We start from the raw sequence: 24,792 nt of genomic DNA on the forward strand, positions 1-24,792 counted from the left end.
TATTCGTTAGACTCTAAATTTTAAAATCACTTTGAAAAAATAAACAATAATTATGGCTACGTAAACGACCACAATCCTAATAAATTGCTATTTCATAACACAGATTTGTTTTAATGGAACAATTATTGTAATGGTTGAAACATACTTCCGAAACGCGAAACGTGTCGACGCCATGTTGCTTTACGACACGCAATGCCATGCTATTCCAGCAAATCAGTAGATAGCAATAAAAGTATACAACGAATTTAAAACTTTACACTAAAGGTGTAAAAACATTACTGTGTTATGGTGTCAAGTGTACACGACACACGTGTGAGTGTGACGTGTACACTAACTAGTGTTCACGTATAAAATGTATAGCTCCGATCGCTTATTTTCGCGTCAAAACACGTTCATGTGCCTACACCTTAAAAAGTTGGATGACACGCCGATTAAAACGCTGGGTAGCATGTGTATTGTGTAAGCAATAAGTTTGGTATAGTGTTCAAAGTGGGATTCTAGCAAATGCCCCAACAATCTTGTTTTGTCGCGTCGCAACGCGTTCCGCCAGTCTGTTTCCACCCTTAGAGATGTCATGCATCTCTCTTACTATAATAACATTATTTTATGAAAATAGCTATTATAGTAAAGCTACGAAGAAGTTAATTTTATCGTGAAAAATAAAACTCGATATAAATGTATAATACGTCGCAGCGAGGATGTAAAATGCGTCGTTTTACAATATGGCTAGTTGCTTTATTAACAGCTCGATTTCTCAATGGCTTACGAACGCTTTAATTTTAACAAGGCAATGATCTTTGAACCCAAATTACTCACCTGCACCGTTATTTTGAAAGGCCAATAGGACAAAAATATTGAATCTAAGCAAATAATAAGCCACCTTAATAAAAATGCAGATCCATAATTATTTGTTAATAGTACAGAAAAACAGTGATGTTTCATAAATTGCCTAGCAATATTGTAACGCGGCGAATCTTATATATCTACCGCAACATACTTAGGTATATAAATATATATAACATTACAGTAGGGTAAGAAGGTATATATTGTCATATAACATCCAATTATATTTAAACGACACACGATTTAACAACAAGAGATGAGGATATGATAATATAGTGATATAGCTTATATTATATATAAACTTTTTGAAATATATATAAAAAAAACTAATGAGCCATAGTAGCTAGGCATAAATTTCGTAAATTCTATACATATATAACGCTCGAAACGATATATAATGAGTGAAAGAGTCAACAGTGAGTCGACTTGAATTGATAACGCCAGAACATAAACCTTTGCCCAGATTTATACATTTCACATTGTATATATTATTTGTATGTACGTACAACATATATTATATATATTTTTGGAATAGAATATACATCACATAAATAATGTATACAATATATTTTTAGAATACATATTTCACAATCCTGCGTTTTATGTTGGACATCATGCTTTTATATCCTTATTAGAATAAATTGAATTTATGGGCCCATAACTGTCTTCATATACTGCAGGTAAAGTAAACATTATTGCACTAACACGGCTGCCATAAACTGTACCCTACATAAATTTTATTGGATACAACTATGAACTATCACATACCAAATATGAAGTAGCATTTATCCAACAAAATACATGGCTGTAAAAAATTACTAGGCTTAAGGCTGGCTTCTATATAGTGTATACACTTTGACATTGCTCAGACTTCAGACACAATTAAAACGAGACTGATTTATGTCAGTGATATAAATATGTCTCGTTTTAACTCTCTTAAAGTCTGAGCAAAGTATTAGTACGCTCTACAGATCTGTCTTATGCTGAGATCAATAAAGCACACTTTAATTTTGCTCAGACTTAAAACGGAGCTAAAACGAGACAGACTTATATAGAGTACATAAATCTTCCTTATTTTAATTGAATCTTAAGTCTAAGACCTAAGTAAAGTCAAAGTGTGCTGTATAGATCTCAGCTCGTGGAAAAAGGACATTATTAGCTTGGTCTAAAGGGGTGCTAAGTTCTAGAACAAGCAAACATCCCCACCAATGTTAAAAGCTACGAACTTTTTTTTATACTTTTACAGTCAAGTAAAGTCTGAGCAAAGTCTAACCCTCCCCATAGATATAGATGTCCCCATAGGTATAGATCCCAGCCTCAACCTTAGGCTGAAATCTATAAAGCGCACTTTGACATTGCTCTGACTTAAGATTGAGTTAAAACGAGACAGATTTATGGGAGAGATATAGCTCTGTCTCGTTTTAACTCTGTCTTAAGTCTAAGCAAAGGCAGAGCGCGCTCTATAGATCTCACCCTTGGACCAAGGGTGATTGGTGGGTTGGTCTACAAGGACGTTAAGTTTTAGACGACAAATTTTGTCGCATATAATAAACCTGATGTTTCCAGTTTCTAATAAAGGATTCGACATGATTTAAGTAGAATACCCGATTTAATGTGGTGTAAAATATATTATAATTTTGGTATCAAGACGCCGAATTGATGTTCTAGAAAACTTAGATAATAATGCAACCTTTACCAACAAATCTTAAGCCCTGAAGTATTACAAGGCAATATTTTGGTATGTTGATATCCTAGACTTTATTTTGATAGATACTATAAGTACTTGGGTTTAATAAGTTTTAATACTGTTATGGCATTACCTAATCAAGTTCGAAACGATTAATATGAGGGCATTAAAGATATAAATACAATATAGGCTTGACGCAAGCAACGGACTGCTTCATATACTATCGAAGGCGAAAACAATTGGTTAAAAGTCAATAATGGCCTTAAACAACATATTTATTTGGGGTAGTCAGCTTAAAGCCACGCATAACCTGAATCGCAGTCACAGCACAGATTTCGCTTTGTATTTTTCAAAAAAAAAAAAAAAAATATTAACCATATTTAACATGCCAGCTGTCCCGACTAACAAAGCGCACAGGATATGATAGGATAGGTCTAGATGACAGCGGTGTTCTTGAATTCAACTCTCTAGCAACTATCACCCTCCCGCTGAACGCGCTCTATCTCACGAGCAGTCTCATGCTGAGATCTATAGAGCGTACTTTGACTTGCTCAGACTTAAGTTTCAGTTAAAACGAGACAGATTTATGCCAGTGATATAACGCTGTCTCGTTTTAACAGTGCCTTAAGTCTAAGCTAATTCAAAGTGCGCTCTATAAACCTGAGCCTAAGTGAAACGGTATACCTATACCAGGCAACTGTCACGATTTTGTAAAATTACTAATATTGGACTGTTCTCCCAATTTTGGACTATGCTATGCTGCGTACTGCGTTCCAGCATATGTTTAGCCTTGAAAATATTTTTGTAATTTGTACCAACTTAACAGAGAGATAGTATTGTGAAGCGACCGAGGTGTTTTACGTTGTTACTATAGTGATTTGCGAATTTTCCTTGGTGTCCGTGATTCTGGCTTAAGCTGCATTCCGAAAAGGAAAAATATCTCATTTTAGCACCTTATTTACATCTACCTGTCTTAAACTTACCTTGTTTATAAATTATATTGACACCGTAGCCTGATAGAAATCACAATGTACTACAAAGAGCTAACTAAAATTACAGTTTAGAAAATTCTCACAATTTTGGTTTTTGGTATTCTAACATTAAATTTTTGGCATTTATCAACACTCAAAGAGATAAAAAGTGACAGCACAGATTTTCAATCAAGCTACGGCATTGCAAACAAAGTTATAATTCTTTCCAATCAATATTTTCTTGATTTTTTATGTCCCTAATATCAATGATGAATTGCATCAAAAAATAATGGTCTTTTGATTTGACAAGAACAAAACAGCATGCTGTAAGACAATTACATGTATTTCTCAAAGTTGGTTAAATTTTGAGACGACATTTAAATAAGTAAATAGCAATGTGATTAAATGTATTTGTGAATGATTTTGTTTCATGGCTTAAAATAATAATCTGGTGGCAAATATGGCATAGTGATAACCTAAAATATTAAAAAACAACATAAGAAGACAAAACAATCGTTTTAATGACAACAACGATGAAGCTTAAAAGAACGTAAAAATATATAAAAAATAATATAATGATAGTCCCAGCACCTTTGCCTATATCCAATCCAATACAATTTTATATCCCGTAAAGTGAAGAAATTAGTATTGAATAAATAGGTATAATTCAATATTTATTGAATTATACAATATTTACTGAATGGTTGCATCCAAACTGACAAGTACGTTGACGTAACATTCATCCCTAATTCTTTTGTAAAACTAATAAATCTTGTAGTTTTAATTATGAAAGCAAATAAGACGAAGTTAACAAAAAAGATAAAATTCTGTCCAGGAAATATTAGGAAATGCAAATGAAAATCAATGATGTTTCAATTAAACTATTTTTAGACCAATAATACAATAATAACCAATAATGCTATTAGTCGACCAAGATAATGTATAGCTGGGGTGATGTAAATTTCAAACAAACAATATAATGAAAGAAAAAATAAAATTAATAACCATTATAGTTAGAAAGAAATTCCTTACAAACGTGACTACAGTTATACTAATTGTTTTAACACAGACCAAAATTCAATCAATTATTATAAATTTAATTTTTGCTTCAAAGAGTTTTTGTCTACTCGAGGAAATTGTTATAAACTGGTTGTTGGATTTCTTTCTCTAGCTCTTTGAAGTGTTATATAACTTAGTTTTTTTATTGCGAAATAAGCTTGCTGTTGACGACAATCATTCTTAATTAAGGCCAATGATGAGGTCTAGTTTCGAGAACGCTTGCCCAGAAATGGTCAATGGAAAAATATATAATATATAGATTTTTCGTTGTAAATCCTGTAATCAATACTTTATCATTTCGGATGCAACCCCCACAAATAATAACTTTAAATCAGTCATCAGACAATTTAACATACTTACCATCATCATTGTCTCTATCGACTTTAAGCGATTTAATTCTTTTCTTCGCGTCATCTATCGAGTCTTGAGATGCTTTCTCTTTGATAATTAGCTTGTCGCTCGCTGATTTTACATCTGGGTTTTGGGGGAAAATAAAAATGATAACATAAAAAACTAAACTAAAAATATGAGTGCATGATTTGTGGTAGCTTTTGAAAAAAAATTATGGTGATGGTAAATGGAATAGCAATCACGCTCGAATGTAATTAGCTGCATAGATTTAACATATTTTTGTGATATTTATACTGTCTCCACTGGTAGGTATATACAATTTGAAAAAGCAAGTATGCCAGCGAGGTTACACCTTTTTTCCTTCATCCTATAAAGTTGATAAAATTAAGTACTAGAGCGAGAGCCTCCTGTGGGCCAGACCTGCCATAGCCACGAAAACCCAAGCTTCATAGTCGCTAATCGTTCTTCGCTTTGTTCGGGACAATGCGCAGAGAAACTTTCAACTTTTATAAAATAATAACGAAGGTCTGACTCTCACGGCCTCATAGGTTGAAATGTATAGAGCACACTTTGACTTTGCTCAGACTTAAGTTTCAGTTAAAACGAGACAGATTTATGCCAGTGGTATAACGCTGTCTCGTTTTAACAGTGTCTTGAGTCTGAGAAAAGTCAAAGTGCTCTCTATAGATCTCATCGTTAGTCCATACCGGTTGGCAGTTCAGTTGATATGTCACAGCGTAGCAACTAGCCATATAATTTCATATTAAGTAGGAAATAAAAGGAAAGATGTGTGGTGATGTCTTACCCTGCGAGTCATCGGTGGTGGATGGGCGCGCGCCGGCCGCGTCGGCCTCGTTGGCCTGGCAGATGAGCGACACGCGGTAGAAGTAGTTCCGCCAGAAGTTCTCCTCCGTGATTCTGGAATGTTTCATCAAAATCATTGCAATTTATACCAAAAAGATCGCACTGAAGAGGTTTTGAGTCTGATTTTGCCCTGAAGCGAAAACTTTTTTGGTTGGTAAAGAAATATTGGGGGAAAGGTTGGGTTGACCGACAACGCAATGATCCCATCATCGCAGCAGGCTATGTGCCAGTCTCAAGGCCACCCAAGAAAGGGCTGACTCCAAGTTGTGAACACAGATTTCGAGACAATAGACACAAAAAATTGGACGCTCAAGGCCGCTCAAAGTGGGAGGCAAACTGTAGGCAAGCGATCCTACCTAAACGTAGGAAAACGGATCATTTTTTGTAAAATTAGCGGCATCAAGACCAGCCGATTATTATCAGAAATTGACAGGAAAAATTTCACCAAAAGATTATCGATCCATCTATAGGCATAGGCTCCCTGCGGCTCGTTTGCTGTCGTCTGCCCACCTATTAGGAGGTCTTCTAACGCTGCTGCCCTGCCCATTGCCTCGTGAGATATGTCGGTTACTCTGGTTCTCCTACGGATCTCCTCATTTCTGATTTGATCATGTAGAGAAACTCTAAGCATTGCTCTCTGTCGCCCTATGAAGCTTTATATAGTTTTTTTTTTGAGGCTGATTTAACACGCACAGTTTGAAGGGTTTGGTCTTCAATTCAAGCACTGAAGATATTTGCACATAATTTTTGAAAAAGTGTAATTTAAAAAAAAGTGAACTTACACTTTAGGCACGAGATCGAAGCGCATCTTCTCAAGGTTGTTGTCTTCATTCATAATGGCGAGTGCGACTGGGTACATCTTGTCGTAGTCGAAGTCGAACTCTACGCCCGCTGGCGGAGCTCGGACGAAATTCCTTCGGTCCTACAAAACACACTCGGCATCAATAAAGGACGAGTATCTGATAATCCAGGATTCTACCCCGAGCACCTTAGACTAGCTTTAACGGTGAAGGAAAACATCGTGAAAAAACCTACATGCCTGAGAGTTCTCCAAAATGTGCTCAAAGGTGTGTTAGGTCTGCAAATAGGCACTTGGGCAAGCCATACCGGCTTAAAACTTGAGACCCGTGCTCATTAATAGGTCAGCAATGGGATAATGAAGTTAAATTGTATGTATGTATATACTTTATTGCACCATAAAACACAAATGACAGGTTACAAAAAAGAAAACATAAAATCACACTAATATTATAAAGGAGAAAGTTTGTATGTGTGTGTGTGTATGTTTGTTACTCCTTCACGCAAAAACTACTGGACGGATTGGGCTGAAATTTAGAATGGAGATAGATAATATTATTATACCTTGGATTAGCACATAGGCTACTTTTTATCCCGGAAAATCAAAGAGTTCCCACGGGAATTTTAAAAAACCTACATCCACGCGAACGAAGTCGCGGGTATCAGCTAGTGTATTAATATAGTACCTATGTATTGATTGTAATTTACAGTTTCTGACTAACTCGATACTGTATCAATTTTCTTTATTTAATTTATCCAATACAAGAACCGTACATCTCAATTAGGCTTTGACAATAAAGGCTCTTTATTTGCCCGTAATTAATTCACTGTCTATTATCAGTTTAATTTCATCAAATAGCTCCGTTTCGTTAATTAGGTCACCTTTGCCAATTTAACCACCATTATCAAATTAGATGACTATTTTATAAAATCATTTCGTCAATTCCGTTAGGTATTTCGCTTTGGGGTTTTTAATAGATTACGTACATTTTTCAATTACTTAGTTTAATATTGATAAATTCCTCCAATAATGTGTTTTGCTTTAGTTGGGTTACTAATCGTAAATCAAGCTTTTTTATCAATTAAATCTCTTTAGTTAGTAAAATCCCTTTCCTGAATATGATGATCACTTACATCTTCAAGTGTGACATTATGTTAAAACGTATGAACATGTAGTTATATGCCAATTCTTCAAATAACACTAATATTATGAAGGCGAAAGTTTGTGGGTATGTGTGTGTGTGTATATGTTTGTTACTCCTTCACGCAAAAACTTCTAGACGGATTTGGCTGAAATTTGGAATGGAGATAGATAATATCGTGGATTAGCACATGGCTACTTTTTATCCCGGAAAATCAAGGAGTTCCCACGGGATTTCGAAAAACCTAAATCTACGCGGGCGAAGTCGCGGGCATCGGCTAGTGTACGCATAATAAACTCACAGTGGATAAGGACAGGCATTCCTCTTTGAGCGCAGCTTCGTTGGGAGCCCCGACCCAGGGCGCCACTGCCGCACCTCCACCGCCGGCCTGGCCCTTGATGAAGGCGTCCTGCTCACGGTTGAACTCTCCGAGAATACTCTGTGGACAAACAATATTATCACTTTTAGTATCTAGCTTTAAAATGCTTCAGGATTCAGATTGAAAAAGAAAAGGAAGTTGAAAAAGATCTGGCTTGAAAAAATCGATTATTTCTTTGACGTGACTATCAAGCAACCATCTCGATGAAAGCTGCTTGCGAGAAAACTGGTCTGAAATGGCAAATCCCGAGCTGGTATAAGTTAGCGAATTATTTTGATAGTGGTGGGACCACAGACCCGTCACGAAATGGTGGTATGCCATAGACCCATCAGTAGGACCACGGATACATGGTGGTATAACGTAGAACCACCAGTGGGGAAAAGCGGCGGGACCACGGACCCGTCACCTTTCATTTTAATTTAGAAAAAGTGGGGGCATGATGAACACGATAGCAATTATACATTTAGACCTGATTTAGTTTAGACTTTGTGTACCACAGAATTACATTTTGTCAAAAGAAAATCGTGGAAATATTTTGAAATATGTGAACGTAATATTTTTCCATTGGGATTTGGTTGTATAAATAAAATAAGTGTAAATTAAAAATTTATAACACCCCCGACGATCCAAAGTATTTGAGTTTTCCAAAACATCATTTTCAAATAAATAATTATGTATTTAGGCAACGTCCATCTTGACAGCTTGACATTTGTCTATTGACATAATATTATGAAACTAACGGTTATCTAACCTTCTTTTCTAAAAGAAAACTAGAAAAGAGCTCATAACTCTTAAACGGCTGAACCAATTTTTTTAGATTATAGCTAAGAACACTCTCGATCAAGCCAAGGTGGCTTGATCGAGCAAACAAAAAAAACTAAATTAAAATCGGTTCATTCGTTTAGGCGCTACGATGCCACAGACAGATACACAGATACGCAGATACACAGATACACAGACACACAGATACACACGTCAAACTTATAACACCCCTCTTTTTGGGTCGGGGGTTAATTATCCTCGTTTAGAAGCCTACGTTCGCGACGACGAAAACAAGAGAATCCCAAGAGATTTTATTATGAAACGAAACATTTACTGAGTTACTAAAGAAACATAAAAACTTATGTTCACGGCATCAACTACGCATCGACAGTTGTTTTTAGATGTCTACGGTGCTCCAGGCTTTGCAACGAGCTAGTTAGTTTGGGACCGTCCATGAGTCGAACAGCCCGCCTTTGGATACGATTAAATGGAAGGAATTATTTTCTAATATTATTTCCTTTATATTTAGTGCAGGACCACGATAACTACAAGATATAATTATTTATCTGGAGCTCTACTTAATACAAGGCGACGACATCGCTTCGGGGGGTCGAGTGCTTGACATAATATTTCGGCGTCTGCATTACTGGGCGCCACGGCTCCGACGGCTTATTACGCGAACCACTCTACACTCTGTAGCGAATTGTATTAACGACACGGGTGGCTACAGACAAGTGCCTATTATGTCGAGGAGACAAGTAATAAAGATACAATAAAATTGCTTTCCGCTCTCGAAAATTACTTTGTTTGCAACAATGATACAGAAAGGTTTAAGGTATTTAAGGGAATAACTAGTGATGTGTAGATGTTACTAGCTTATGCCCGCGAGTTCGTCCGCGTGGATTAGACAAATTTCAAACCCCTATTTTATCCCTTAAATGTACGCTTACAAAGGCAATTTAAATTCCCCAATTCTTTCTGTCCATTTATTTTAACGCTGAAGCGTTTCAATGCTCGAATTCTATCAACGTCGGTGAGATGTAAAATCTCATATTAATTTCGTCGTCGCCGAAATATGTCAAGTACCAACCAAGCCCGGAGGCTTGAATCAAGTGCCTCTCGAGATTTTTGCTTACACGCAAAATATAAGACCTACCAAGTCAAATATAACTAAGCCTAATAAAATGTGATGAAAAATGCGAGTGTTTTATGAAATATTGTAATGTAGCTACTACGGTTCTGTTTGTATTTATCATACAATGAATCCTCGTTGCCAATATACCAGCTTCTTTTTCTCAAGAGATCTACTATAATCCATACTTCCATATTAATATTATAATTGCGAAAGTGTGTCTGTCTGTCTGTCTGTCTGCTACGTTTTCACGGCCCAACCGCTGAAGCAGTTTTAATGGAATTTAGTACAGACTTGGGATACATCCCGGGCAAGGACATAGGTTACTTTTTATCCTGGAAAAACAAAGAGTTCCTACGGGATTTATAAAAAACGAAATCCACGCAGGCGAAGCCGCGGGCATCCTCTAGTCTATCATAAATCAAAATAGATTGGGTACATTATAGTGCGTCACAACTAACAAAGGGATTGCCTTGTCGTGACGTCTTAGCTGGAAATATACCTACGAGTATTTTACCTAATAGGTACATTTTTCCAAAAAAAATCCATTAAAAATATATTGAATCAAAATATACGTATATTCGGCTAAGACATTACATTCTTATGGTTTTTATTTAACAGGTTTTTATTTATTTTTATGCATATCTAATAGTTTTTGATTTATCGTGCAAAATTTCGGAAAAAACACCCGAGTACGGAACCCTCAGTGCGCGAGTCTGACTCGCACTTGGCCGGTTTTTACTATGGGTAGTGATAACATTCTCTCGGGTCTCCTTAAGTAACTAGATAAACATAATAGAGGTCAATAGGTCCCCACATTAATCTGTGTTAACTCCCCCTAACCAGCCCCAGTATTATATTGCTCCGGACGCAAGGCAAATGGGATTAAGTGATCGCGTATATCGTGATACTCCGTTATGTGTGTGGCGAACAGATAAGTATGAGTGAGTTGGGAAGTTGGCGGTCATACCCCCGTGCCTCAGAGAGCACGTAAAGCAGTCGGTTCTGCGCCTGATCTCTCTCCGGTGGTATCGGATTGCTGTCCTAACTCCTATCGGACTATGAGAGTGAATGAAGAACGCGTGTTCGAAGTGTAAATTAAAAATGTATAACACCCCCAACAAGTGAGGGTTTCAGTAACTCGAAAAGAGCTGATAACTTTAAAACGGCTGAACCTCTCTTGGATCATACCTAAGAACACTCTCGATCAAGCCACTTTTCAAACAAAAAAAACTAAATTAAAATCGGTTCATTAGTTTAGGAACTACGATGCCACAGACAGATACACAGATACACACGTCAAACTTATAACACCCCTCTTTTTGGGTCGGGGGTTAAAAACGAGACTTTATGCCAGCGGTATAACGCTGTCTCGTTTTAACAGTGTCTTAAGGCTGAGCAAAGTCAAAGTGCGCTCTATAGGTCTCAGTCTAAATATTTTGTTGTATCCACTTTGTATGCTGTGAGAATATAAAGAAACACACATTACTCAAAGCTCGTTGTCACTTAAATGTAACCGGATCATCCTGGTGACAGAGACGGATGTTCTCCCAGCGAGAATAAAAGGGAATAATATACGCGTGGTAAAAGAAACACATTGGATGGACTATGAATATACCTACTCTTTCATGCCAAGCTATTATGCTGATGATGAACCACACAAACAACAACTTGTGCATTACACAGTCTACATTTCCTGAGGATACTCCAGGGTCGGAGTGAAACGTACATTGAGTACTTACGTTTAGATTTGTGGTGTGTTGTGTTGTGGTGGTGTGTTTTGATTGCTTGCTTTTCCTGCATGTTTAGTATATGGAAGGAGAGCGGTGCATATTGCATGCTGCGTGTACGGACGCGGCCAGTGATGTAGGAGGAATGGAATCTACTCCTGGCGTAGCACACCAAGGCGAGGGCTACTTGAGATCCCCAGCCTCGCTCCAGAAAACCCTCGGCAACCTAGGCGGTCTACTTAGCCTTTGGAGCGAGCTTGGATGGCTGGAGTGACGACTTCAGCAGGGAGAAGCATTTCACGCACAATGGTCGGAAACGTTTAAGTGAGGAAACCTTCCCAGATAGAAATCACACGCTGCACGTTGTACCATATAGATACATTGGTCTGTTTTGGGAATTATCAAGATTTGTAAAACAGCATCAGATATAAAAACATAAAAGATATACGTGTTATTAACAGGTGAAGGCTGATTTAGTTCACACTTCACAGGGATCCTATCAAAGTAGTAAAGCCGGTACATCGAGCGCCCATTTCATAATTCTAAACAAGTATGCAGGGTGCCTATAGTAGTTCGATTCCTTGAACAAGTTATAGATAGATGAACGATTAATCCTGGTTTCAAATGACCTTTATAAAGATTCACTTACAATGCTCTATATAAATACGAGTCTGAGGGAATTTTAATAAAAGTGTAACGCAATGTAACATACATGGAAATACATCTTCGCTACCGGCAATAGATCTTATCCGAGATAATCCGTCTTAACTCGGATACGCCGGGTGAGCCGAACGATAAATACGGCCAAATCGATCCAAGCATTAGTTTCCTGCAACGCAAATATAAACGAAGATGGTGAAATTATTGTAGGAACGCAGAATAGGGATGGTGCCTAGTAGTCGAATTAGCAACTTTTTATCAAACGTCAAAACGCTCGCTTAGTTAGGACGCTTATAAGGGATAATATGTGACGCCATAAACATTTGACATAAATCGATAATTAATTTGAAATGAAAATAAAACTAACAGGGGACGGGGTTTTTTCGAATTTTGGAAGACCCTCTTTTTAATAGTTACTAAGAAATAATTAATTCTCGAAAGAGGCACCATCTCAATTCTTTGCAAGAGAAAATATAATGCAACAAGTGTAAATTAAAAATTTATAGCACCCCCGACAAGTGAAGGTTACTGTAACTAGAGAAAAGCTGATAAATTTCAAACGGCTGAACCGATTTTCTTGGATTATAGCTAAGAACACTATCGATCAAGCTGCTTTTCAAATAAAAAAAACTAGATTAAAATCGGTTCATTAGTTTAGGAGTTACGATGCCACAGACAGATACACACGTCAAACTTTATAACACCCCTCTTTTTGGGTCGGGGGTTAAAAAAGGCCTAGCTTGACATAAAATTCTTGGCTTTAAAACCGATGCCCATGGTTGAAATCACTGAACCATAATAGAGCTAAGGCACTGTTTAGGACAGTGGTTTATATATTTCAATGCCTCGTTGGACTTTATGAATAGCTGTTCACGGTTGCCACCCCCAAAGTTCTCTAGAATTGCTGTTCACAGTTGCCGACTCCAAACATATCTATACACTACTTACTAGATAGGGTCCAAATAAGATTTTTTTAATAGGAGTTGATGGTTGACAGTCTGCAGTCTGTTTCCTTTTTAGGGTTATTAAAATCCAAGAAAATAAGAGTTACTACGAGATGTTTAAACACCTAAATCCACGTATACGATTTTGCGGGTAAAATCTAGCTCTAGATAAGAAAAGTAGAGCATAAAATTGCAACTCTTGCAATTGAGCTTGGTCTACTTCATGTTTTAAACTAGCTTGACATGCTACAAATCTTTACACTGGGCGATTGTCGTCAGATCGTTTTCGGCTGGCACTCTTGGCAACAATTCAGTATTAGCTAAAGCCATAAATTCAGTCATTAACAACGGTAGTAGCGACTACCGCAATGCATCAATTCCTCCTTTGGAAGAAGCTTTCAGCTCTTAAACTCTAACACTAAAGCCCTAAAACTGAACCTTCCTAACTAAACCTAAACTAAATTCTTCCACCTCCAGTAATTTTAGATATTTTATGGCATTTTTTTTAAATTTATAGCGTTTGGCTGCAATAAATCAGCGTAAGATGAAGCGCGTTTGTTTAGAAGATGATTTACCTATATTTTCAACAAAAAAAATAGAGATCCCTACAAAAATTGGAATAAGCTACCCGTGCGAAGCCCGGGCGGGTCGCTAGTTAATCATAAAGTTTATGGAGGCAGTACTTGAACTCAGCTCTTGGCAGACAAAAAGCCTAGAACTGACAAAAATAGCGTAAAAGCGCTTATAGCCATAAAGGGCGCTGAACAAAAGCGTTTTAAACACAACCCGTATCAACTGGCACTGGACATTGTTATATTCTTATCTTTTATTCGCTTTACTTTTACTATGAAAGATTACTTTGTAACTTTTTCGCAATAGGAACCGACAATCATACCTATTATACTTTATCACTTGCAAAATTTTAGAAAACTTTTCGGGCAATTTTAATACAACTATTGTAATATTATCTTTTTTTTTAATTCGTTATAGGCAAGCGCTTGACCACAATGACACTTGATGAAAAGTGAAGATGGGACGCGTTTACCTAGAAGATGCCTATTTGATGCCTATTCTCTTGTTTTATCTAATTTTGCCATGTATCGATCACAATTCGTCTTCTTTCTTGGTGAGACATCGCGAGTCGATGGTAACTCTCTGAAAAGACTCCACAATGTTATCAATGGTCTTACAAATTCTGGTAGCTCAGTAATTTTCTGTAATCAACACCGATTCATATTTCATATTATGATTTTCATTTATTAGGCTAAGAAGTTTCTTTAACACAAGCAACTTGAGTTTACCAATCACCAGTATACAGAAACTGTTCTTAAAATATCCTTATACACACCCTAAAAATATGTTTTTGCGAATTCGCCGCCAAAAAACTGATGATAAAAAAGTGCACTCAAATAAGAATCGTTTAACATTAAAGCGATCGTTGGACACCAAAAGGACTTCTAAACTCAATTTCTTTTATCTTCTTCCTTTTATTAACAGCAAAAGCATTTTATTTTCCACCATAGTCATACTGTAGCGAGTACGAACAACGAGTAAATTCATACAATAGCCCTCGGACAATAGAAGTTGAGCATTCAAAGGTATCGCCGAGGGCTGTCGACGTTGTTACGATCGCGCGAATGTAGGATTTTTTTACTATCTTGGTTTTTATCTCTTCTACATTACTAACTCAGTTGTAAGCAGTAGTATCCTTTTTATTAGCAAGAGCTTTAAAATGTTCACTTATTTCTATTTCCTAAAATTGTTTTCATTCTATGCCCTGTTATAACACTTTATTTGGCTTTGGATTAGAATGAACCTGGATGCTGTACATGTGATTATTATTTGTCGATGATATCTAGTAAGATAAACTGTTGGACACATGCTTTTTCCAGATAGCGTCATCACACACCATTTTATTCCTTTCCTATTCATTCATGTTTCACTCCACCCGCTTACCAGCCTATGTATAATTTATTGGTATGTGATCTTCACACTTAAACGACTCTCACTGTCATAGGTTCTGCGACCGATAAGACCGGATGCCTACTGCCACTTTTTGAATTCTTATAAGAAATATTTTCATAATCTGTTATAAGAAGTTACTACTATAATATCTAACATTCTTCGTTCATGTTCAAGATATGAGTATAAGAATTTTTCAATACAAAAGACGCCTACATTACAAACCGAGATTGTAAATGGGACATCTTGTCTCGTGTCTTTATTCATGAATAATGGATAGCAGCCAGCGCCGAGGGTCTTATGTAAAGCAATAATATTCTACTGGCGCATCTATCCTCTTTTCTATTTCGCTTCTATCTTTTCAGTAATTTATTAATGACTCACTTTATCGTTTGGAAGAGACTATTTGTACTTACATTTTAGTTGTTTTATTGTAATCGCCATTTTCTGTTGTTTTCATCTAATACTGATCAATTCTACGTACATCAACATCCTCGATACGATTTACTTTAGCTTTCAAATGTATATCCATTTTTTACGTTATAGTAGTAATAAATGATGCGTGCATAATATGTGAGCCCGAGATCTAATAACTATCTTATGACAGCGCAAAGGTTTCCCTCCTCTCTATAATATACTCGTAGACCTCTATTAAGAAACCATTTTCAGAAATTCTACATTTTACAATGTAATAAACTAGTTAGTCATTATCTACAAGCTCCCCATGACCTATTTATACTAAAATAATCCCCAAATATTGTGTAACAACTTCACCGATAGAGGCTCCATTAATCAATCTTTCTACTAAACTTCCATTGGGGAATAAAGAATGGAGAGCATCTGACCCATTGATAATGGAGACTCATCAATCACACATTTTTACCAGCCTTCTCACAAGTTGAGAAGACAAAAGCTTTACAGAAAATGTTTAGTACATTTCGTACAAATTTGTTAGAGTAAAATTGATAAAGAAATTTTATTATTACTTCATAATATAAAAAAATATATATGGAGATAATTGGGGTTGGAAATCTAGCACGTTAGGACACCTAATTGCTAAAATGGCGACATAACACCGAAAAGCGCAGCTTGAAAGCTGGTTAAAAAATTGGAAAAATCTTATTTTTATTTTTTCTTTAATAATGTATTCTAGTCCCATAAACTAACGCTATACAAAACTTCATATCATTTTATTACTACACAGTCCAAGACCCTATTTTGTAAATGTAAAGACCAAAATTTATTGTGGGATAATTTTTGTGTGAGATATTCGAAAAATCAAAAAGATTATTTAATCAATTCAATTTGAAAATTTACGATATGTATAATCGAATTCTCCTAAAGACAATCATTTAAATGAAGTCCGCCCGGCGAGGCAGACAACAGGGTGTCTAATAAGACTTCCAAGGGGATCCGTTAAAAAGCTCGATTAGCAGGTGGTAATTAGTTTTCATGATCTAATCAGAGGTTTGGTTGACTGAACAGGGGTTACGGCAAGAAAATTGTTCTTTTTAAACGTCCAGTCATTTATAAGTCATGATTAAAAATGTAAATATATTTCAAAAATATTAAAGAACAAGAAGAGATAGCGATATTAAAGTTTTTTTTGATTATTGTGTTTCGTGAGTTTTATACTCGTAGTAGATTTTTTTAACTATTATTAACAATACATATCACCTACAATCCGAAAACTCTGAAACAACAAAGTAAAGATTTTGTATTTACATTAGAGATTTGACTTTTGAATTATACAGGGTGTTTGGTAATTAGTATATAATATCGACACGTACCCATGCTACTTTGATCTGATAAATACAATGCTGAAGTATATTGACGAAATTTTCCATACAAAATTTAAATTTTGTTTTCATGTCAAAGTTTTCATGACCCTAATGTGCCCTAACTCACTGAGATCGTTAGCCATCTTTGAATAGGCAAAAGATTAAATTTTGTATAGAAATTTTTATAATTTTATTATACTTCAGCATTGTATTTATCAGATCAAAGTAGCATGGGTACGTGTCGTCATTATATACTAATTACCAAACACCCTGTATACTTAGATGATTTTATTCGCACTTTGTCGTAACTAATCGCCCAATTTCCCGTAACAAAGTCAATAAATTCTAATGACAGTCTCGCCGGTAGAGTAAATGGTGGGCGTACCTACAATCTACTGATAAAGCTTTGAAGGGTACCGATACAAAGGCCTGTTCTAGTGGCGCTTTATTAATGTTAATTAGGCTCCAATCTGAAACGTTGGCCTCATTTCTTTACATTGATAATGATAACTCCTACTATATTTCTTAGTATTTCTCGCTTTTGTATTATTTTGCTAATTTTGTATTATGCCAAAACATAAAATTCTCCACGAGTCAGACTCGTACAAGAAGGGTTTCGTACCATCGTACACGAAATGAAACTTTCTAATTTTAAGGATTTTCATAGCGGCCATTTTGAATTTCAAAATATTATTTTTTGTTATAGCGACAATAGAATTACAGTGCAATTAATTATCACTTGCTTTGACGACAAAGGGAAACACTGTGAGGAAACCTGCATGTCTGAGAGTTCTCCATTATGTTTTCAAAGGTGTGTGAAGTCCGCCATTTCGTCTGAGCCAGCGTGTGGCAATCGTGGTAAACATGCTATTTAAGGTAACGTGAAAACACGGACCATTTATAGGTCCAAGGTTACAAATAAGAATTTACAAAAAACGTCACACATTATAAAACCATTTTTATCAAAATGTCAAATACTGCAAAATGTGAAAAACGAATTTCAACGAGGCCAAATTCAATGAATGTCAAATATTTCGCCACCCCGACCCGGCCTGATGTAATCTGGCATAGGCGAATTTACATGAATATCAGATTATGCTAAAAAGCTCTACTTTGTTTATGGCCGCATTGCTTTGGAAAATAACATGCATGAAACTCAAATACATACCTACAGGAACCATAAAAACATTACACTCTTTATTTTTGGCAACCGGTCGTGTAAAAAAGTCACACCTTGTAAACAATTTTCATCAAAAAGTCAAATACCTACTGCAAAATGTGAACAAGTGTAAATTAAAAATTTATAACACCCCCGACAAAGTATTTGAGTTTTCCAAAACATCATTTTCAAATAAATAATTATGTATTTAGGCAACGTCCATCTTGACAGCTTGACATTTGTCAATTAACATAATATTATGAACCTAACGGTTATCTAACCTTCTTTTCTACAAGAAAACTAGAAAAGAGCTGAACTAGAATAGTAATTAACTAATGAACTAATTTTTTTGGATTATAGCTAAGAACACTCTCGATCAAGCCACCTTTCAAACAAAAAAAAGTAAATTAAAATCGGTTCATTCGTTTAGGCGCTACGATGCCACAGACAGATACACAGATACACACGTCAAACTTATAACACCCCTCTTTTTGGGTCGGGGGTTAAAAACTAATTTCAACGAAGTCGCATTCAATTAGTGTCAAATATTTTGTCACCCGACCCGGCTTGATGTAATCTGGCATAGGCGAATTTACATGTATATCAGATTATGCTAAAAAGCTCTTAACTTGTTTATGGCCACATTGCTGTGGAAAATCACATACATGTTTTTATCGCCGGCTATTGTTACTTTTTTTCATGCATTTAGGTTACTTTTTAACATATTATGGTGTTATTAATTGGAAATGGCGGAAATTAGCAGAAATGAGTAAATATATCGAAAACATTTGGATTTGATAGGATTTTAAAACGGTGAAACTATACCCCTCAAATAGAATAGCTACAAATGAAAAGCAAAAAGACGAGTAGAATGAAGAATAACATGTAAAAACGTTTAGAAGTAGGTATTCTTGAATCTCTACTGGTTCGGAATACCTTTCTTACCGAGAAAATGTACCTACCTAATAATATTAGCCTGTCACAACGGTTTAGAATAATACGAAACGCTTAGTCAAATGCCAAAAAGTAGGTATACAGTCCAGTAAGAAGACTAAAATGCTAAGACAAAGAACAAAAGAGTAGTGGTAAAAGTGAATCGGAAAATTAAGAAAGATCAATAAATCGTATCAAAATTTACAAAAAAGAATGCTCGCAGTTCGAAATAACGAATCCCTTAAAAATGGCGTTCACTTCAATAACTCGGGCATAATTAAGCTTTCTACGGATTTGTCCCAGTTTCGACGTGTCCAAAGCTTTTGAATTTTTTTATTTTTTTACAGACTAGCGCTTGGCTGCAATCAGACCTGCTAGCTAAGATCTTAGCTAAGATGGAGCGCCCTTGCATAGAAGTTGTCTATGCTATTAACCGCAAAAAAACCGCGAAATAAAACATAGTATGTTTACTTCGCGGTTAGTGCGGACATTTCATAAGGAGTAGTTTATAAGGTAAATATGTACTTAAATAGGTATTTAGACTTAGAAAGCTAGTCGGCTGCCCTCGTCTAATGAGGTCCGACTAATAGTGCTAGAGTAGTGCACTTAAAATGCCGGTGGGCGGTTAGCAAATCTAGAAATAACCCAGTAAGTATATTTTCCAACATTTACTTAATTGCTCGACAGGGAAAGAAAATACATGTAGGTAAGTAAAATTAGAACTATCTACGAAATTATTCCTAATATGTATATAAAACACAAAAAATGTTACTACCTATGTCCGTTCGTATCCAACCGATATGACCCAAACCGATTTCATTAGAAAGGCAATACTGCAAAGATGGTTTAGACCACTTCATGGGTATAGTTAAAGACCTGAAGAGTGACATCGGCTACTTTTGATCCCGGAATATCAAGCAATTCCCACGGGATTTTTAAAAATCTAAATCCTCGCGGGTGAAGTCGAAGGCGTCATCTAGGTTATTTATAGCATTAGTATGGATTTCATCTAAATTCGTAATAATCATAATCATAATTTCATGTTATACCATAATCATGTCGTGTCGTGATCATAATCGTGTCGTTGCGAACTTAAATACATAGAGGACTACCTTTTTTTAACAAAAATAGCAAGCGAACGAGCAGGTGGGTCACCTGATGTTAAGTGATTACAACCGCCCATGGACATTAGCAGTACTAGAGGAACCGCTAATGCGTTGCCGGCCTTTCAAGATTTTGTGGGATCTTTTCCACCAAAGAGTTGAACGCGACAGGCAGAATGTTCAAAGAGCCATTTATACCTCCTCTCCTCGCATTGGGTCTGTTTATTGCCCATTTTATGAACTCGCCACATTTCACGTCCGTTCGTCGCAAGTTTTATTCCCTCATCCGATTTAACTACCTACTGCTGACGACCAACTTTAACGTATTCCCGTTTCAAATAGGTACTGCTGACTATATATTTTGCCAATGAAGCCACGATGGGTTAGTGGTTAAGTCCGCCACCTATTTGAGAGGCCAGTAAGTCGATCCTAGCCACACACCTCTCGCTTTCCTGAGTTTTTTTTAAATAAAAATAGCAAGCAAACGAGCAGGCGGGTCACCTGATGTTAAGTGATTACCGCCGCCCATGAACTTTGCAGCACCAGAGGAACCATCGATGCGTTTCAGGAGTTTTGTAAGTTTAAAATTATTTGCTTTGACGGTGAAGGAAAACATCGTGAGGAAACCTGCATGTCTGAGAGTTCTCCATAATTTTTCCAAAGGTGTGCGAAGTCTAACAATCCGCACTGGGCCAGCATCGTGGCGGACTATAGTCTAAACTCTAAACCCTTCTCATTCTGAGAGAAGATCCATGCTCAGAAGTGCGTTGACGATGAGTTGATCATGATGATGATCATGTTTGAAGTATTTTTTTTTTCATAAATAAGCTGTAAGCACTGAGAGGAGTTTAATTGTCACAAAGTACTCCCAGCATCCAGTATAGCGTAATTTACATAATATTCTCACAGTTTATGATTCCATCTGCGTTAACAGTGGGGCCACAACATATAATTAGGCCTGCGGTAGTAACATATCTCTGTATCATAATATTATACTGAATTATGCTAACAGTTCCAGCGGTAACCCTGTACAAAAGCCATTTCCACAACGTAGACTTATTTGCATCTCCAACCGTATATTCTCATATTATATGTGTGAAAGAGACAAAATATGAGGCTCTACAGAATTGGATACTTTTTGTAATATCGATGGTGGCGTCAATTCTAATGTTTCTCTATACTGAATTTAGAGTATCTGCATCGTTTTCTTTTCAATATTGCTAATAAAGGACGTAATAAATAGTGCACTCTACAAAGAACAATAGGCTCTCGATTGGCACCTAAAGTCACAAAGTTTCATAGTTCTAAAAATTAGGTTTTTCTGTCCTTTTCTTATTACATTGGTAAGAAAAAGATGCAAATACTCTCAAATTTAGTTGCGCTCAGAATCAGTACCAATTTATGATGATGGGACTGCTAACCGAAATCACAGAAGTTTCAAAGATTTATATTTCCATTGATTTAATTGAAAAAACTGGGAAATAACAAAATTGCTTTTGCTAAGACTCTGAGATCTTATATAATTTTATCTTCCGCGTATAAAAGTTAAAGAGCGGACAAAATGGATTATTTTATCACAGTTTTATGGCACCTCATTTAAGATTATCAACCCAATTGGCTTAAAGAACATTACTCAAATGTGAAGACTTGTAGCCCATTATGGGCTTAGAATAATAAGCAGAATCTGTTTTTTTTTTTTAATAAAAATAGCGAGCAAACGAGCGAGTCACCTGATGTTAAGTGATCAGCGCCGTCCATGAACATTTGCAGCACCACAGGAACCAATGCGGCCGGCCTTTCAGGAGTTTGTTGGTCCGCCGCTTGAATAACCTCATATTGTAATCTAATGGGAACACCGCTGAAGGGAGTTTGTTTCACAGTTTGCGTATGCGTGGAAAAAAGAATCTGGCACAACGGGCGGTCGAAGTATATCAAGCACCTAGGTGGTGAGGGTGAAATTACTTACGGTGGCGTTTGTAGAAAAATGAGGTTAAATAAGTACCTAGGCCACGCAAAGATAAAGCAAAAGGAGACCAAGAATTCCAAAAATTTCAAAAACCTCAGTAAGTAACTCTAAGGCAAATAAAATGTCAGCAGAACCTAACTGAGAAAGGAAACAAATAGTGTCAAAGCAGCTTAGATATGTGCATTCTCTAACACAGTATTAGAATCTTTTATTGCGCGGTCCGGATTTCCTGGAACTTCCTCGGGACACGTCCGGTTTCTATAGCGAAACGACGTTGCTAGACGCAACTTTAATAACGTTAGTCTTTTGTTCCACATCAATATCAACAACTATTACTAGAAATGCTTTAAATTGGATTGTTTCAAAATGACTGAAATCTGATTTTCTACTCCTTGTACAAGTATGCGTTTATATCCCGTTTTTAACCCCCGACCCAAAAAGAGGGGTGTTATAAGTTTGACGTGTGTATCTGTGTGTCTGTGTATCTGTGTATCTGTCTGTGGCATCGTAGCGCCTAAACGAATGAACCGATTTTAATTTAGTTTTTTTTTGTTTGAAAGGTGGCTTGATCGAGAGTGTTCTTAGCTATAATCTAAAAAAATTGGTTCAGCCGTTTAAGAGTTATCAGCTCTTTTCTAGTTTTCTTGTAGAAAAGAAGGTTAGATAACCGTTAGGTTCATAATATTATGTCAATAGACAAATGTCAAGCTGTCAAGATGGACGTTGTCTAAATACATAATTATTTATTTGAAAATGATGTTTTGGAAAACTCAGATACTTTGGATCGTCGGGGGTGTTATAAATTTTTAATTTACACTTGTCTACAAATGAACACAAATGACATTGACTTTAAGTAAAACTACTTGTTCTGCTGAAACGTATAAAGTCAGTCTATTATTGTAGATAATGAGGGTACGTACCACGATTAATTTGATGATTTTTATTTGCCGATATTTCGACCCAGACTGGAGTGCTGCGAGATGCTACGATATAATAAATTCGGTCTGTTTATAGTTATTTTACCACCGGATTGGAAAGCAGATTGTACTGAGAATTTGTATCATATTAATATTAATTTCCTGCTCTTCTATTTCTACAAAGCTCTGTCTTGTTGGTTTTTATTTTCATTCAAGCTAATGTAAAAGCAACGAATGGAGACCCTCTGTTGTTGAAGTCGATTGAAAAAATTATGACTAACGATTTTCAAAACATAGTAAACAACAGAGCAACAATCAGTATTTATATTTAAACGGAGAAATATATTTTCCTTTCTCTACCGAAAGTATTTTCTCTAAAGAACAGAGGGATCAGGAATTAATCCGCCCAAGCGTAACTAGGATTTGTGACTTCAACGCGGCTTTTGAAACAGAATCTCTAATTTCATTTTCTAACCAGTTTTGGTTTATATTAAACTTCAACACTTTCAAAAGGGTTATACTCGTATGACAATAGCGACCGACGTACTAGGTCAAAAGATTAGCAAGCTGAAGTGGCAACAATGGGCAGTCTGTCGCAGAAGCGACGGCCAATGGGGCAGACGAGTTCTGGAGTGGAGATCGCGTACCGGTAAACGCAGTGTAGGGCGACCTCCAGCCCACTGAAACGATAACCTGAAAAAGGTGGGGAGTAGCGTGTGGATGAGGAAGGCGGAGGACCGTGTTTGGTGGCTCGCTCTTGAAAAGGCCTATGTCCAGCAGTGGATGCTTACCAATTGATGGAATATGGATGGAACATAATATGGCCTATCTCCAACAAGATGGACTTGCCACCTAATCCGCCACTAGCTTTTCTATCATCATAACGTGGACAGACCAAGGAGCTGCGATGGACCTCCCGTTAATGCTCCCGTTGCGAGACAAAGATGTTGCTACACAGGCATAAAATGAAATCTGCTGGAAATTACAAGAATAACATAGAAGAAATATAGCCTATAACCACGACCATTCTGTTCAGAGTGTGCAGTTTAGAAAAACAACATTCAACGTTTATAAAGAAGCAACTTTGTATTGTAGAAAAGCAACGGATACTATACATGTTGGCTTTAATGCTTATGTGGAGCCGAGACGCTGTGATAATCCAACTCTTGGTTATAAGATGTGATGTGTGGCGCTATTTAAAAAATAAACATTTTCCTTTCTCTCTTTACTTCTATTCCAAATCAAGGTATTAGAGAACAATCTAATAAAAACTTGCCTGCATTTCAGCAGCCAAGAAGCCTAATAAAGTTGAGATAAGCACAACAATAAACAACGATGAAGATAACCTCTCAGAACGTTACAGAACTCGTTCAAACTACACCTGGTAGAGAAAGAACAATGGATATTGGAACAGCCATTTGTAGAGATGCTGTTATAAAAGCTTTATTGCAAAAGCAATTACGAAGTGCAGAGAGAACTTATTCGGAAAATAAACTTGAAAGAGTAAATACGCTTGCACACTTATCTTAACGAGACATAAGCTTTATTCTTGTGCTTGTCTAGTGAAGGACGCATTCTACTGTATTTCCACCGATGGATAGTATGTAAGCATAACTGTCAATAGCAATCCATCCATACTAATAGTATTA

At 36.4% G+C, this 24,792-nt stretch overlaps 1 protein-coding gene across 6 annotated transcripts in view; it reads right to left on the reverse strand.

Moving 5' to 3' along the window:
* LOC123876970 (synapse-associated protein of 47 kDa) overlaps positions 1-24,792 on the reverse strand; it is a 96,484-nt gene that overhangs the window by 8,812 nt on the left and 62,880 nt on the right. For 4 of the 6 annotated variants that reach the window (XM_045923436.1, XM_045923434.1, XM_045923435.1 and 1 more), the window contains 4 exons: positions 8,017-8,154; positions 6,558-6,697; positions 5,717-5,829; positions 4,921-5,034 (listed from right to left, as the gene is read on the reverse strand). In XM_045923436.1, the coding sequence (XP_045779392.1) occupies positions 4,921-5,034; positions 5,717-5,829; positions 6,558-6,697; positions 8,017-8,154 (505 nt within the window). Of the gene's footprint in view, positions 1-2,298; positions 3,447-4,920; positions 5,035-5,716; positions 5,830-6,557; positions 6,698-8,016; positions 8,155-24,792 lie in introns of those variants that run through there. The other 2 variants (XM_045923438.1, XM_045923437.1) reach the window with 2 other exon arrangements.

The sequence above is a fragment of the Maniola jurtina genome, chromosome 22 (genome assembly GCF_905333055.1).
Source record: "Maniola jurtina chromosome 22, ilManJurt1.1, whole genome shotgun sequence".
Taxonomy (NCBI): Eukaryota; Metazoa; Arthropoda; class Insecta; order Lepidoptera; family Nymphalidae; genus Maniola; species Maniola jurtina.